This window comes from Trachurus trachurus (assembly GCF_905171665.1).
Source record: "Trachurus trachurus genome assembly, chromosome: 17".
In the NCBI taxonomy this organism is placed as follows: Eukaryota; Metazoa; Chordata; class Actinopteri; order Carangiformes; family Carangidae; genus Trachurus; species Trachurus trachurus.
This window is the reverse complement of record NC_139900.1, coordinates 33,215,314-33,232,626: the sequence shown is the minus strand read 5'-3', so window position 1 is coordinate 33,232,626 and position 17,313 is coordinate 33,215,314. Positions and strand designations below refer to the sequence as shown.

Genomic DNA, 17,313 nt, shown 5'->3' with positions numbered 1-17,313 from the left:
CTTTCTGGTTGTTTGAAAATTTGATGGAGGTTATGTATTGCTTGAGCTCACTGTTAAAAGCAGTAAAGGAAGGTTTTTTTTTTAATGAACTTACATTTGTGAATATGAAATTTTGCCATTAAAATAATAAGGTTGATAATAAAAGTTATGTTAGCTTTTTCCTTGTTTTTTTTCAGGTCAGGGAGCCCAAACAGAACATTCCTCCAAAACAAAATAAAATCACCATCAACATTGATAGCAACAAAATTACAAATATCACTCCATAGTTTTTGCACAATAGGGCAGAGCCAAAACAAATGGGTCACACACATACATTGCTTCATCCTCTTGCCACAGACCTTTGACGTAACGTTAATGAAACCAAGCGCGTGTGTGTGTGTGTGTGTGTGTGTGTGTAGTGAGCGTTTTCTGACACGTTTCCTTAGCAACGCAAAATGTGTGATTCAAAAACAGTGACGTCACGTCCTTCCCGTGGTGCTTAGCGAACCCGAATTGAACGATCGGCAAAAGAAAAACATTTGTATCGTATATGTTTCTGTTTTTTAAAGAGTAAAAGGCACAAAACAAAAAACATTTCAACTGGAGCCAACCCAGCAAGGAACACTGCTTCCACGGTGCCCGGCAGGAACAGGTTATCGGGCCACAGTGAGTGTTTAATGTGTGTGTTGATGATGAACAAACAATGTTGCTAATGCGTTAGCCGTGGAGCTAGCTTAGCTCCTTTTACGTTAGGTCAGCTGAGCTAGCGTTAGCATTAGCACAGTTCCGTAAGATTGGATAGTTTGTGTTTTTTTTAATGCTGTGGTTTATAATAGAGACTATGTTGTGTCGTATCTTCTGAAAGCTGTTAAGTATTGGGAGAGAATTTCCTAGGATGATTGGTGGAAGTGTTTCCCGTGACCATAAAGTTTGTCGTTTCGATATCATCCAGTTTAATGTTGTGGTGATCGAGTGAAAGCTGTTTTTTTTTATTTTTCTTTACTGAAAATCATTCGCAGTTTTCGATTATTGTGGTTCTCGTTTCCCCGTGAAGGATTTAGACGGTTTGTCACTTAGCCCTCAGCGAATCCCTGGGTCATTACACTGTATGTCATGTCAAAAACACACCGGACTGTATCGCTAAAACAAAGAGTCTATTAACCAATCAGCTGGTCTACAGAGAAAAACAACTAACAACAGAAGCCTTCACAATCCACTTTAGCAACTGATCAAGCAAATAATCAATTTTTCTTTCTTTTTCTTTCTTTCTTTTTTATTAAATCCAGTCTCTGAGATGTGAACATCTGCTGTTCAGCTGATTTACAAGCTGTTTGAAGACATGACTTGTGAGCTGATGCTGTGTAACAGATGGAGCAGCTTAAAAACAGAAAAGAGTAGTATATAAATTGATTGATCAATAATAATGGTTACCCGCAGTGCCACATAGCAGCCTTGTATGTCAGTCTGCTCTTTGATCATTTATGAACTAACTAGGCTTTTTTTTTAAATCAGTTTTGTTAATGGCAGAAATATCTCATTACTGGTTACTTACTAAAGCAAATAGTTATACCAGAGGTCAGCAGGTTGTGATGTTGTGTCTCTTTTGTCCACTGAGATGTCAAAAAAAAAATCTCCAGTCATATTGTGATTGTTTTGTGTCACCCTGTTTTTCAGGCATCATGGATCAGGACTATGAGTGCAGGCTGCTCCGGCAGATTAACATACAAAATGAAAACGCAAGCCCCATAGTAAGTAAAGGATGCCACTTCTACATTTCGTTTATCCCTGTCCTCATACATTAATACGTTGTACCAAGGCCTGTACCTTCTACCAATACTTTTTTCCAGACAGGACCATACGCATGCAAAGTCATTTGGTCTTGACTAGTATGATTAAGTGATCGTCTTGACTGTAACATGATTATAGCCCCTCCCAGAGGGCATTGTCAGGTAGCAAAGGATTTAAGTTGGGCAGAGAGGGTGTTACTCTATATGTTAGCACAATAAATGGCCAGGCTTTGATTTGACAGTGCTTCTAGTGCTGAGTGAAAACAAGCCCTTACTGGCCAAATGACTGGGTTTTGTGAATGTTGCCTCCTGTTGGTAACACCTTGAACAAATGCACCATCTGCCGCCTAAATTATCTTCCTTTTATCGTCAAGTTTTCAAATCACTGCCCAAGGCCTGTTTGTGTTTGGTCGCCAGTCAATAAATGCTTTGTGCTCTCCTTCCCTGTGTAGAAAGCTGTAGGAGCGGTGCGAGCCCTGACACCCACCAGCTCCCCCCTGTCCTCCCCTAGCAAGCATGGCGATCGCTTCATTCCCTCCCGGGCCGGAGCCAACTGGAGTGTCAACTTCCACCGCATCAATGTGAGTCTGCTGCAATACTTCACTTACTAGCTCGCTGTAGTGTGCAAGGAAACATTATGTATTCTGATTTTCCTCCAGTGTATCTGTAGCTGCTTTTACAGTTTTATTTCACAGATTTGTTTGATAGTGATCTTTTATTTGTTTCATATTCTGACACAGGAAATTGAAAAGTCGCACAATCAAAATAGGAAAACCAAAGATGGCACGACAGACAGCAACAAAGGTAATGCATCCACCTTTATATCATGAGTCTGGAGATCAGGCATAAAAAAGTGTGTCATGACAAAGTACGTTGTGATGATTTTATTAGTACGTCACTGTCACGAAATATTCTGCTCTGCTACTGAGAGACAGGAGGAGCAACATTGCTTTCCTGCAGACATTTGAACGTTGTCAGTTAATATGTGTTAGAAATTGAAGTGAGGTTACACATGTATGCATTTCTTGTCTTACTTAACTCTTAATAGTTGTCTGAGTTCATTCAGAGTAGAATTTTAGGAAACTATTTTAGAGCTGTATTTTTCTCTTCAACGACATCGACACTGTGATGATGGTGAGATTGTTGTGAGTTCAGAATAACCTGCATTGTGAGTAGGGATGTGACGATAATAGATTTTTTTTGGTACGGTTATTGCCAGAGAAATAATCACGGTATTACGATTATCACGATTATTATGCATTAATTAATTTCACAACACTATTAATGTGTTAAACCAAATATAGTTAAACTATACATTACTAATTATAAAATATTTTAAATATCTATTAAAATATGACCAATTATTAACCCGCCAGGGGAAGTGTTTGAAATATTCAAGTCATTAATTGTCATCGATACCAAATGTTTAAGTTAATTTTAATCTTTTTTTATAATTACAAATGACACTCAATGACACTCTAGCATTTAAATTCCTACCAATTCAATGCTACGTTAGATAAATAGACCAGTATCTGTGCATTCACCTTTACTTTGGCGCACATCTGCCGACACGGTTCATACATAATCTTTTTTTGGAAAGTGACGGTGACGGTATTTAGGAATCTTTGCGATCAATTAATTGTGGCGTTTAATACCACGATTAATTGTGAAAACAAGTAATTATGACATCCCTAATTGTGAGTGCTAGTTAGTTTAGAAACGATTGTGATAGGGGTGTATCATAGATCGCCCCCGCAATTCTCAGTCCTGAACACACACATCCATCTCTGCCATCGCTGGACATTTAGTTGGAACTTTTTCCCCTTTCCAGCTCACTTCTACAGACATCCCTGTCCGCTGCAGTCCGACTTGATAATTTGACCTTCTCTTGTTTACTAAGCCCGAGTAGGCTCGTGGAAACCGGAGATAAGGACTAAACCAAGCTTAGTGCAAAATTCTCCCTGATCTTTAGAGATGTGAGAGAGGGGCTAAGACATCGCAGAGGGAGCACAGTGTTTGAACTTAATCATCTCGACAGCCTGGTTTGATTTCCCCTCTGTCTCTTCCTCTGCCTTCAGCGGACGGTCTGGCTTACTCTGCCCTGCTAAAGAACGAGCTGCTAGGTGCGGGAATTGAGAAAGTCCAGGACCCCCAGTCAGAGGACCGGCGCCTACAGCCATCCACTCCTGCCAAGAGGAGCCTTTTTAGTGTAAAAACAGTCAACCAACCCACGACACCTAATATACTAGCATTTTTTACTTTTACTGTATAAGTAATCACCTATTTGTGTTTTGTAGTACTCTGTGAGCGCTAAGAGGGCCCTGCCTGAAGAGGATGGAAACACAGTATCTCCATATTCTCTATCACCTGTTAGCAGCAACAGGTAAAACATCTCCCCTGTCATGGTAGCTTTTTGATTAACAACAAAAAAAAGCAAGGTGAACCTCACTATATCCTGTTGTGCATTGCAGCCAGAAACTGCTACGGTCGCCAAGGAAACCTACGCGCAAAATATCCAAAATTCCTTTCAAAGTTCTGGATGCTCCGGAGCTACAGGACGACTTCTACCTCAACCTCGTGGACTGGTCCTCTCTGAATGTGCTCAGTGTTGGACTGGGTACCTGCGTCTACCTGTGGAGTGCCTGCACCAGCCAGGTGTGTGTGTGTGTGAGATATGTATGCATAAAACACATTGTCAAAGAAAAACTTCTCTCCCAAACCATGTTTTTCATCACTGGTTGTGTGCCATACACATTAACCAGAAAAGTCTTAATGTCTGTGTTACTCTCCATCTCCGCAGGTGACACGTCTATGTGACCTTTCTGTAGAAGGAGATTCAGTAACTTCAGTTGGCTGGTCAGAGAGGGTGAGTTTCTCTGTTGTCATCTCTACAAACTATTATCCGGTTTCACTCCCCAAATAAACACAATTGAAGATTAGTCAAGATGCAAATCATGCAATGTGAGTTTTGGTGTCCGTTGAAGTTGTAACAGAGTACACTCTCCTTTACCCCTTTTCTATATATACCAGGGATGCAGCGTCTCAGCTCGGGTCAGTAAAATGTTTTTCTAACAGGCTGACAGTGACAATCACGTGAAACTGAGGCGAACTCATTCATGGTTGTCTCTGATTATACTGATAACAGCCGACCTCCAATGTAGACGCGACATGCACGCTCGTTACCCAAAGTGGCGCGTAGCCGCGTGCATTCGGTGCGACGGCAACGCCGTTTTTTTCCCCCCATGCACGTCCGTGGAGATGTGTGCCACGGACATGCACGGTTCCCTACGTTGCTGTGTTAGGCAGGTGTCTCCATGGAGCTCTGCCCCGTTTCAGAGGTGAAGGAAGCCCTGAGTGGAAAGACGTCGCCTCCGCGATGTAGAATGTGTTCAATTCAAAAAGTGAAACTAACACATTATATATACAGCGGGGAAAATAAGTATTGAACACGTCAACATTTTTCTCAGAAAATATATTTCTAATAGAGCTATTGACATGAAATTTTCACCAGATGTCGGCATCAACCCAAGTAATGCACACATACAAAGAAATCCGAACATTAATGTCCATAAATTAAGTTATGTGTAATAAAGTGAAATGACACAGGGAATAAGTATTGAACACATGAAGAAAAGGAGGGGCAAAAAGGTATGGAAAGCCAAGAAAGCAGCTGGAGTTTGTCAGTATTTAGAATGTAATCCTGTCTCCTATCAGTGCAAAGTAATATCTGCTGGTTTAGTCCTGATTGATGCCTTTTAAAAAGGTTTCTCACCACCAAGGTGTCAGACAATAAGTATTGCATGGTGGGCAATGGCAAAGAGCTGTCTAAAGAGCTACACAACCTTACAATTGCAAAACAGGAGTCAAAACAATAATCAGAAGGGTTCCCTAACAGTCCAGGACACTGGTGGAGAGCTTCAGAAAGACCTGGGATCAGCAGGTACAGTTGTTTCAGAGAAAACAATAAGTAATGCACTCAACTGCCATGGCCTCCATGCAAGCACACCATGCAACACATGGCAGTTGAGTACATTACTTATTGCACTGATAGGAGACAGGATTACATTCTAAATACTGACAAACTCCAGCTGCTTTCTTGGCTTTCCATACCTTTTTGCCCCTCCTTTTCTTCATGTGTTCAATACTTATTCCCTGTGTCATTTCACTTTATTACACATAACTTAATTTATGGACATTAATGTTCGGATTTCTTTGTTTGTGTGCATTACTTGGGTTGATGCCGACATCTGGTGAAAATTTCATGTCAATAGCTCTATTAGAAATATATTTTCTGAGAAAAATGTTGACGTGTTCAATACTTATTTTCCCCGCTGTATATACTGTATACGTATGTCCATTACACACTGAATGAAACACCCCATGTCTTTATTTATTCAGTTTATTTTAATAGTAATAATTATGACTAACATTCAGTGAAGACCTAAAATTCAGTATCTCCAAAATGGAAATATTGCAAAGGAAATTTTTTTTAAAGCATTTTTAATATAGAAATGTTGGCCATCTGAAAACTATGTCCATCTATATGCACTCAATACTTGGTTGGGGTTGAACTACCGGAAATTGACTTTTCCGTGATATTGTAATGTAATTATTTGTTAATGGTGAGCACCCCCCCCCCCCCAATTTTCTTTTTCAGTGTATCCTTCTTCCCTCAGTGTACAAATCTGTACTCTTGTTTCTTTACTCAGCTGTTTCTTTCTAGCCATTTCTGTGGTAGTTTGTCAGACATATGAAGATAGTTGAGATTTATTGGGATGCATGTATGCAAACTCTCAAAAGCTGAAGAGCTAAAGTGAATAATGCAACAAACAACTGTGATTTGTTTTGTTTTTTTACTTTTGAATTGAAGTTGTGACTCTTGCAAATCTTCTCAACCCTCTTTTCTTTTGTTAACATTTATTCAGCAACGGTCTGGTCACATCAATGTATACCTAAAGGTAGGGGGGTGATCACTGACTCATTTAACACGGCAGAGTAATAATAAAGTGTACCGTCTACCTTTAGGGGAACCTGGTGGCAGTGGGGACTCACAAAGGCTACGTACAGATCTGGGATGCAGCAGCAGGGAAGAAGCTGTCGGTACTAGAAGGACACACGGCCAGAGTGGGTGAGTCGAGGGAAGACAGAGGTGGAGACAGTGGCGGGGGTTGAAATATCACTACCTTCATTCATTTTGGTTTCACAGTTGTTTTGCAACATTTCTCATTCGTGGTTGGTGAATCACCCTCGCTCATGTCTGTGTTTCATTCTCTGCTGCCAGGTGCGTTGGCATGGAATGCCGACCAGCTGTCGTCGGGAAGCCGCGACCGGGTGATCCTGCAGCGGGACATCAGAGCTCCGCCTCTCCAGTCCGAGCGCCGTCTCCAAGGACACAGACAGGAAGTTTGCGGGCTCAAATGGAGCACGGACCACCAGCTGCTGGCCTCCGGTGGAAATGATAACAAGGTATGCCGACGGAGAATCTCACGTGCACTTCTGTCAGCGACCAGGACAGCTCTTTCACGACTTTTCTTCTTTTCTCCTCACCTTGTTGTTGCGACTCGCTGTCTGCAGCTGCTCGTGTGGAACCACTCGAGTGTCCTCCCGGTGCAGCAGTACACTGAGCACTTGGCAGCAGTGAAGGCCATCGCCTGGTCTCCGCACCAGCACGGCCTGCTGGCCTCCGGAGGCGGCACCGCCGACCGCTGCATCCGCTTCTGGAACACTCTGACGGGGCAGCCGCTGCAGTGCACCGACACCGGCTCCCAGGTCTGCAACCTGGCCTGGTCCAAGCACACTAACGAACTGGTGAGTCTTTGATTTGGACTGTGCTGGTGTGAAGTGGTAGCCTCGTAAACCAGCCTCTCGCGGAAACGCATTTCATTTCATTTCTCGGGAGAGTCTGGCCTCATTCCCCCTGTAAGCGTTTGGGGTGGGCGGGAGTAGTAGCGTTGACAGACAACCCCATTCAGCCAATCAGCAAGTTGGTGTAGTGACGGGGCTTTGCACCAGTGTCAATCACAGCGGCGACGCTGATTGGCTCGGCCTTCTGAGGGTTTCAGGCCAAACGCTTGCAGCGGGGATGAGGCCAGACTCTCCCTCAGAAATGAAATGAATTGCATTTCTGGGAGCGGCTGGTTTACAAGGCTAGTGAAGTGGGTACAGAGTTGTGAAGATTTAAATCTTTCACTACTCTACATCTTGTGTGTTGCATTTTTTATATCCTGTTTTCATAACAAAGATGCCAATCGTTTACACCGTTGGTCAATGTTGGTTCACTTTCGACTTGAAAACTGTTACTTTGCATTAACCATGCTTCCAGTTCTTCAGCTAAGCTGTGCATGATTTCTCCTGCAGGTCAGCACACATGGTTATTCCCAGAACCAGATCCTGGTGTGGAAGTATCCCTCTCTAACTCAAGTGGCCAAACTTACAGGACATTCCTACAGAGTACTCTACCTGGTCAGTACACTGTGTGTTTTTATACTAATCTTGTCTGAGCCACAGCAACAACAACAGCTACAACATTTCTGGAAAAAACATAATCCACTGGGAAATAATTAACCATAAATACACACACACATTCAGAATCCATCAGACCACTTTCATTTTTCTGCATTTATTAAGACACTGCATTTTTATGCTTCATCAATCTACCTCATCTTTACATGTCAGACCTAAAACCAAGGCAAATGAGGAATATAACTTTAAGAGTTGTTTTTGATGCTTCAGTTTTATCTATGTGTACATTTTCATAAAATGTAGGAGAAAAATATTTCAGTAAAAAAAAAAACCTAGCATGATTGCAAACTGTGAATCCACTGTATATTCAGTGTCTAATAATGAGCTGTGTGTAGGCCATGTCACCTGATGGAGAGGCCATTGTGACGGGGGCTGGAGATGAAACTCTTCGGTTTTGGAACGTCTTTAGCAAAATGAGATCCACTAAGGTATTTTACACTCTCTGTACAGTCTTTTTTTTTAATGTAATTATTTCCACTATAGTTTTGCTTTTGCTTGATCTGTCTTACTCTTCTCTGTCTCCCCCCTTCCTTTAGGAGTCAGTGTCAGTGCTGAATCTTTTCACGAGGATCCGGTAGTGACCACGCCCCCCCCCCCCACCACCCCCCTGTACTACGAGGGAATAAAGCCGGGAGGGGAATTTATCTTTGCATGTATCAAGCTGTAAATGGGGCCCCGTCTTTGAGTATTCACCTCAGTAGTCTGCAGAGGGCACCCCTCGATCGCCCTTAGTTTATTTAGCCAAGTTGTAGCCGGAGGTGGAGAGAAGAGAAGAGAAGCAGGAGAGGTGCACAGCCTGAGTGTGGCGGACAGGGGACACGCATACAGTACGAACAGTATTCCACCTCCTCGTGAATAATGATGGAGCCACTGCCTCCTCCCGCAGACCAGAGATCTCTGATGAGGTGCAGAATTCGGGGCGTCATTTCCCCCCCACATGATTATGTTTTGTTTACAGACTGATGTTGTGCATACCTGCCAAATATTGAGTTTTGTCCTTTTTGATTGTCTATTTATTTTATTTGGGTTTTTATTTTTTATTTTTTACATATTAGTGTGTTTTGTTTTGAAGGCTGGTAGTTTTCATTATCCGTGTGTAACTGCAGTTGCTGGTCTGATCTGTGGAGTATGCGTAGCTTTGGTCAGGTTTGCAGAAAAATCCAAGCTTGCCATTTTTGTATTTTATGGAGAGATTATGATGTTTCATGTACACTGATAAAAGATTACATAATCCTCTGACTGTCTGACAGTTGTTCGTGATTAACAAGGATTGGGCCTGATCTTCTGTTTTTATTTTTTAATAATTGACAAGTTCATTTTATTCTAACGATATTAAGCAGTATTTGCAAATATCGTTCTAACATTTCTCAAGAAAAGTCAACATATTTTAGAAGAGAATAACTAATTTGTAACACTGTGCATTAGATCAGTTACTTACAGAAATAATACACATGTAAATGGGAGATTTCTAATGCGACTAGTGTGGAAGCTTTTCACTCATCTTGTTTCCTTACTCTCTTAAATGGAAAATCAGTCGAGCAAAAATTAAAACAAAACCACTTTGCGGTCTGTAACACAGTAAAAACATTTGGGAACAAACCAGACAGTGAACTGCTCTTCTGTGCTGCATACGCTAAGATATTCAAGCTCCGGGCTCTTGTCTCTTGCTACTTCAGACCATTTCTGTGTTGAGCAGTTGTGCTATTGTGTTTGTTTTTTTTAATCTAAAAAAAAGCACATCATATCATTTGCTACATTCTCTCCTAATTTTTACCTCCTTTTCCCCCTTTTGAATGCTTGAATCAACTAGCGTGCCACATTCAAATGAATGCTATTTATTTGTGTTGTGAAAGGTTTCTGTGGCGTGTTTGTTTACTAATGTTACCGGAGGGAAGCTGATGAGCAGTTTCACTGTTAAACTCTGTGGAAATTTCTTTTAATGCCACTTCAGAATCAAAGCAATGCTGCCAACTTGAATTACAGAAAGAATGTTAAAAAGAAAAATATTTCTGTACTGAGAGATAATCAACAATTAAATGACCATATCTTCTACCATGTTGGTGCTGCTGTTTTATCATCCAGATACTGAAGAGAAGATGTCTTTTCCTCTGCTGCTTATCTTTTTGGACATAACACAAGAATTTATACAGCACAAATTACTAAAAAGGATGGCATCAAATATGAAGAGTCAAAGACTAACATCATAGACATCATGTTCTACCTGTGACCAGTGCAATGGTGTGGCTCTTTCTTTCTTTTTTGACTCTACAGCAATGGTGGTGAATGATAGAGGTGGAGCCGCATACGTTTAAGGTTTTCCATTAGTTATTGCACATTATTTTGCCCTTGTTAATTTAGTGTCAATACTTTCTATTTACTTTTTTTTAATGAGCTTGTCATGAGCCCCCCATAATTGTTTCTTCTTCTTCTTCTTCTTCTTCATTACCACTTCACTTGAAGCAGTGCTTCTTGGAGTCATGACTTCTCATTCAGTAGTTTCCTTCCTTCCATCCATCCATCCATCCATCCATCCATTGTCTACACCCCTTATCCATGCAGGGTTGAAGGGGGCTGGAGCTGATCCAAGCTGACATAGGGCCAGGGCCGGGGTACACACTGGACAGACTGCCAGTCTATCACAAGGCTGACACATACATACAAACAACACTAGTTTTTAACACTAGTAATAAGTCTTTGTATTTCTATGTTGCCTCATTTGGTGTTTTGATAGCGATGCAAGTCAATCTCCAAGACGTATCCATTTAGGTTGAGGCTGAGCCAGCTGTAGCATATAAATCACAGTTAATATATTATACAGAATAATTTTTGCTTCTCCTTTGTCACCTGTCTGAACGATTGTCATCTTCTTGTGTTGTTCAAATACAAAGTGAACACCAGAGGGCGCTTCCAGTCTAGTGATTCAGTGCTACACTGCTGCCACCACACCCATACAATCAACCTTAACCATGTTACCTTAAAGGTGAGAATCAGATCTAAAAGTCGCTAGAGGAATATCCCATCACTAATGTTGACTGCGTATGTAACAGGCCACGAGGAAGGTCAAACATCTCAGCAGGCAGCTAACATCCCCACAAGGTATCTGGTTCCGCTTCACCTTCAGTTTAGGTCCACATTTTTTAGAGGGAGAGTGTTTAACAGCAGCAGAACACCCTGTGGCTTCACCTTGTTCCCTGGAAGTCTGAAATTTTTTATCATATTATCAGTCCAGCCCACGCAAGCATAGTTTTGACCCAGAGCATGAAAAATAACAAATGTTCGCCGCCTCCAAAAGCTCCCACACCTCTGCTTGTGCCCTGTGGCCTATCCAAACTCACTCTTACACATTTAAACAACAAATGGGTTTTATCAGTGTAAACAACAGCTGGAGGCTCTAAACACATGAAGCAAAGAGGGGATCTTGAATGATTCTGTTTCTGCGTTTGTGATAAATTCACAGACAGAATGCAGAAATCATCCAGAGTTTAGACTCGACTGAACAAGGGAAGGACGAAATTATGACAAATACTGCCATTAATTTTGTGACTTCAGAAACTAAAGGCCCTTATCGTGAGGTGTTCTCTCTTTCCTGGGTGAAGATGATGAGGTACTGCAAGCCTATGTGACTCAGCTTCTATCAACACCAAGCCTTTCTCCCCTTCAAACTCCATTATAATGTCATCTAAATGACATGCATGGTCCATTATAGTGATCAGATAAATCATTTGAATGGAAGACATTCATCTGTGGCTCTCGGTGGGCACATGTTAACATTAAGCCCTGAAAGCAGAGGGGAGAACAGAGGGGGATCACTAATATGCATAATCCTACCTCCTGATGTTTCTATCAAGAGGCACAGAGTGCGATGTTCGTTATATAACTAAAGCCTCACAACACAGCGAGCATGATCTTCCCCCAGGTTCCTCGCTAAGCCCTGACTCTTGAGTTGCATTGATAACCAGCCTGCAGGGATATCAAAGGTACAAGGCCTTTGTGGTAACTAATAGTCGCAGCCACCCAGGCTCCTTTTTGGTCATTTTGTCAGAGGGAACAGAGCTCGGAGAGAGCTGGTCACTCATGTGCCTTGTTCACAAATACACTACAGTCACTCACCCCAGCAGCACCTTTGCATTCATAAAATGGGGGATGGGAAGGGTGTTTTTCCACAGCCTGTAAACTATAACGAGAAGCCAACTAGCAGGTTTCAGGCACGATGCAGTGATTTGATTTAAATAGCTCAATGGACAATAATCATAACACAAAAAGGGGGGTTGCAAAATGATAATAAAAAGACTCAGTCGTGTCTGATTGTCTTGACACCCTGGAAGATTGTGGTAAAATGTCACACAAGACCCTGAACGCAGTATGACATCTTTGTCGTGGTGCCATTTATTGTCTTTCAGGGGAAGGAAGTTCAACTCTGCTGCAATAATGCCACTAATCAATATAAAATAAACTGGTTCCAGTTTGAATTGCTTCCTTTTCTGTGCATATTGCTATAATATAGACTGACATTAAATGATGAGTCTGAGTCTTTATGATTTTGTACAAATGTTGGTTTTCCAATAATTCTGTCTTCTTGGTGATGAAGCTCATGTTCATAGGAGAGTGTAAATGTATGGTTCTTTAGAGACCTCTTTCATAAAGCACTGTTGTGTGATAAATGGTCCTGAGGCAAAAAAAAATCTTTCACTTCTTACAAATATCAAAAGTCAAAGATTCACAGATTTCATTTAATTCATGGTCAAGGGAGAAAAACGACACCTCTGTTCTGCTGCTGCTCAGTTCATGCAAATGTCCTTCATCACTTTTGGCTACTGTGTAGGTCACTTACATTACAGTAATCGAATAAAAAGTGATATTGAATCAGAACTCTTTTGACTGAAAGATGTTCATTGAAATCACTGTTATTGGACTTTTGTGTTGATGTTTATTGTTTATGAATTGATCTGCCTACAGAGAGAGAAAAAAGCTGTAGCCTAACAACATTAGACTAATTCTGAGTGTGTGGATATATTTGCACAGGATATTTATTTTCTCCAAAGCTATTTATTTTTGCACTTCCATATTTTACTCCCATTGTTTCCATTGCAGATTAATTAGATGTCTAATCTTGATCTCACAGTTCACATTTAATTCAATTACTGAGCTCCTCACCACACAGCAGCCAGGAGCTCAGGTGAAGTCTTCTCCACTCTTGGGACTCATGATTTCAATTTAGGATTTGTGTGTCTATGCGTGCGTGTGTGTGTGTGTGAGGTGTTTCCTCGATCAGATTAAAATTGCATACAAATTTCCCTGCTTTATTCCAACACTAATCAAACCAGAGCGAAACCCTTTCTTTAAATAGAAACCCAAGTACTTCCCAGCCTATATCCTCAGCCTCCATATGTTTTATTCATATGCATCCTTAACCTTCATATAATGTAATTTAGCCGCCGGTTTGGGCCGCACCCTTAACAAGGTCTGAAAAAACCCCGCGTCCATTGGTCTCCTCTGGCGGTCGTCACTACACAGCTACCCGCCTCCTCCTTGTCTTCCTCCGAGCAGCAGACGTATATAAACACACGGCTCCGTCTTCCTCCAGCCTACCCAGTAACATCACCATGTAACCATTACGTGGAGCTTAGATATGGGAGGGCGCACGGGCAGCGACCGTGGCTGTAAAACCCAACAGAAAGAGACGTCGGCGTCACCTGTTGTTCCCGTCGATGAACGAGTGATGGTGAGTCCATCACTTCTCTCCTGTTCTGCTTGATTTGTGAGGAGGGACGCGGTGAAGTGGTGTTTATCTTTGCAGCACATCAATATGTTTGCATTGCTACCTCGCTGTCTTTTTCCTTGTTTTTTTTTTTTTCCTGGTTTATTTTATTATTTTTGCACTTCAGCACTGAGTGAACAGACTTGATGAAGCAACAGGGCTCCGAGCCGTTCGGGGGGAGAAAAGAAAGAAATAGAAAGCTGTTTAAATCCCGACTGCGTCTGAGGGAAATTAAATGACAACCTTCTTCCTCCTCTTCCTGCCTCGCCTGCGGGTGGGGGGTTGGGGAGGAGGAGGTGGAGGATGAAGAGGAGGGGGGTTGGAAATGTTTATCATGTCGTCATGTTGCCGTGATTTTGAGGGGGAAAAAATATAAACCGAGCGTCCTTTACGTCAGGACCAGGGTGGCTGCAGATCATAAATGTCGCGCATCAGGCGTGTTTTGGGAGGCTTTATAACCTCCTGAGAGAAAACTTCGGTGCAGCAACAGGTGGCATGTTTTTTTTTTTTTCCTTCCTGGGCCGGAGTCGAGGCGAGATGCTGAGGAGGAGGAGGAGGAGGAGGAGGAGGAGGAGGAGATGGACGGCGGTGGAAAAGTAGGGCGTCATTCAGCACCGACACACTGGACAGCTCCCACGTCGAGGGCTAGACTCACTTCCATTAAGCTGCGATCTTTGACGGATCAACAGGTTTATACAGGTTTTTTTTACAGCCTTTCCTCCCCCCCCCCCCCCCCCCCCCCCCCCTCGTTTAAACTATGTTGACATTCCTGCTGAATATTAACACAACCTTATGTTCAGCGTTCAGTCCAATCCAGCTGCTGCTTGGAAACTAAATGGACGGTTTTTCCAGATGTCAGTGTGCAACAGCAACAGCAAATGAAGTCTGTATTTTTTCTTTCTTTCTCCATCAGTGGACACCGTTCATTGACCATCTCATCTGAGGTCTCCTCTTGATCAGCACCCCTCTTTTCTCTAATTTGCACTCAACCCCCCCCTTCCCTCCTCTATCCCTCCATCCCTCCCCCATTCCCTCCTTCTTTCCTTGCTTTCTTCCTTCCTCCCTCTCACTAAACTGTCCCCAGCCTCCCATCCCCCTCTTCCACTGACTCCCAGTCTTGTTGCATAGCTACCAGCTCAGAAACATACTGGAGATGCAGGACAATCTGTCTGTCTCTTGTCTCTCCCTTTCTTTCTTTCTCTCTTTCCCTCTCAGTCCAATTGTGAATTATTGGAAAGAAAAAAAAATCAGTTGAGTTCATTTTCTTTTTTCACATCCCCTTTCTCTCCGTTTTCTAAACTGTGCACAGCTTTCCATTCATTGCATATGTTCAACAGGGCTGACTCTAAGTGCCTGTGCTGTGATCTTCTTTCTCCCTCTATGTACTGCTCCCCTCCTCCTCCTCCTCCTCCTCCTCCTGTCCCCTCTTTTGAGAGGAGCTGAAAGGTTGGCATTACAACAACAAAGGAAGGATGGAATGTCAACAGGCTTCAGAGAGAAACGGGTTGAGGGAAACACAGAGATGGGAATTACACAAAGTGTCTCCATCTCGGCCATCTGAAGTTCACAGTGTGCCACCAGCCAGTGGCCTGGCGACACATGTCTACCCTGAAACGCTCTGAGGTCCACACAGCTGCAAAATCAACAGCTTCTGTTTGCCATTGGTACAACAGTGGAGGGAAGATACAGACTTTAAGTATTTCAAGGTTTGGTTGTGTAACAAGTTTTTTTTTTTCTTTTATTACAGATTGAAGCAGTGGACGAGGACAGAGAGGAGGGGATGCAGAGGGAAAGTGTTGGTAGTGCTGAGTGGAAGACTAGTGATTTTGTTGTGACGCTGATCAAAGAACAACAAGTCCCAGTCTGCCTCTCAGCACAAGCAGTGTCCTTCTGCCTCTGTCAGATTTTAACCTGCATCTATCTATGATTCAGAATCTGTTCACTGTTTCAATGTTGGGGTTTCCTCTTTATGCTCTTTAAAACACATTTAAAGTGTTTGGCCTTAATGTAAAAAGCACCATTTAATCAGGGGATATTTACCGATGTAGGATGAAACCTCTTGTGTAATACAGTGATGCTGCTTATGACAGACTTAAATAATAATGTTTTCAATTCATTCCTAAATGTTAATTGTTCATTCATTATTGAGCTTACAGAGTTTCTATCCTCTTATATAGGTGGAATAAAACTCGGATGTAAACCTCATGTGTATTTCTGCGTTTTCTCACATCAGCACCCACGTGACAGGGTTGGATCTGAAATCCTCACATACAACACACACTGGCTGCAGAGGAAATCCCAATGGGGGGAAAAAAACAACAACTGTCACATCATGTCCAACTTACTACACTCTATTCTCCTCAAATGTATCGGTCTTCCTTGATGGGACCAGAAAGCTTTACTTAACATTGTACCATGTGCAGCAGTTTCAATACTTTGACTAAACACATGGCATCTATAATTAAGCAGGATCTAAATCCCTCTGTGGACCTGAGCAGCTGTATTCGCCTCAGTTGTTTTAATGTCTGTAGTATTTCCTCAGCATATGTGACCATGTGAATGAAAACGAGAAGCCAGTTTTTCAGCTTTGGTGGGCAGAAGGCTACTAACAGGAGAGGTCATGGTGGTGGTGTGTAATGCACATCAAGTGATTGCAGTATCATTAAAGCAACCAAGGAGGGCTAATTAGTATTGTATTTTTTTTAAGTGTCAGATGGGTGACCTGACTTGCATGTGGATTAACACTGCTGAGCAGCATGGTGCTAAAGAAACCACTCAGTGTGAGCCAGTAGCAGTGTTAGGGGTTCATTAGGATCAGAAATAACTTGCCCTGTATTACATTACCCTGCCAGTAGTTGGTCTCCTTGTGAGGTGCATGGATGTGGATGTAGAGCTTTGATTATGACAGTAAATATAAGATATACAGTCACAATGAGAGGTGTGTTCACACAGCACAAGTCTGAACCTGTTCGCTGCTTCTCCGCTGGTTTGCCAGCTGATGCCATGTTCATAGAGAGGAAGGAAATGAAGACAGAACACACACACACACAATCACAGAGATACTGTAGAATACGTTTTACCAACTGTACATATATTGTATAAAAAGCATTGCAGGGAAACACAGATTTTAGAAAAAAAAATGAAAAAATTTGGTGAAAAAAGGACTGAGAAGGTTTGAGGACAAAAACAGAGTAGGTAATAACACACCACATGTACTCAGTCTTTTTTCTGTTGTTACCAGGATACCTGCATGAGTGACCTGACAAG

At 42.2% G+C, this 17,313-nt stretch overlaps 1 protein-coding gene across 1 annotated transcript; it reads left to right on the top strand.

The window, feature by feature from the left end:
* The first annotated feature begins 483 nt into the window (after positions 1-483).
* LOC311000126 (fizzy-related protein homolog) lies at positions 484-10,251 on the top strand. The gene is made up of 14 exons (XM_083990760.1): positions 484-645; positions 1,654-1,727; positions 2,219-2,347; positions 2,507-2,570; positions 3,845-3,975; positions 4,064-4,149; positions 4,238-4,421; positions 4,567-4,632; positions 6,792-6,894; positions 7,048-7,232; positions 7,341-7,574; positions 8,124-8,228; positions 8,624-8,716; positions 8,825-10,251. The coding sequence occupies exons 2-14, from the start codon at positions 1,659-1,661 to the stop codon at positions 8,864-8,866; spliced, it is 1,491 nt and encodes a 496-aa protein (XP_083846886.1). The 5' UTR covers positions 484-645; positions 1,654-1,658; the 3' UTR covers positions 8,867-10,251.
* Positions 10,252-17,313: the final 7,062 nt, after the last annotated feature.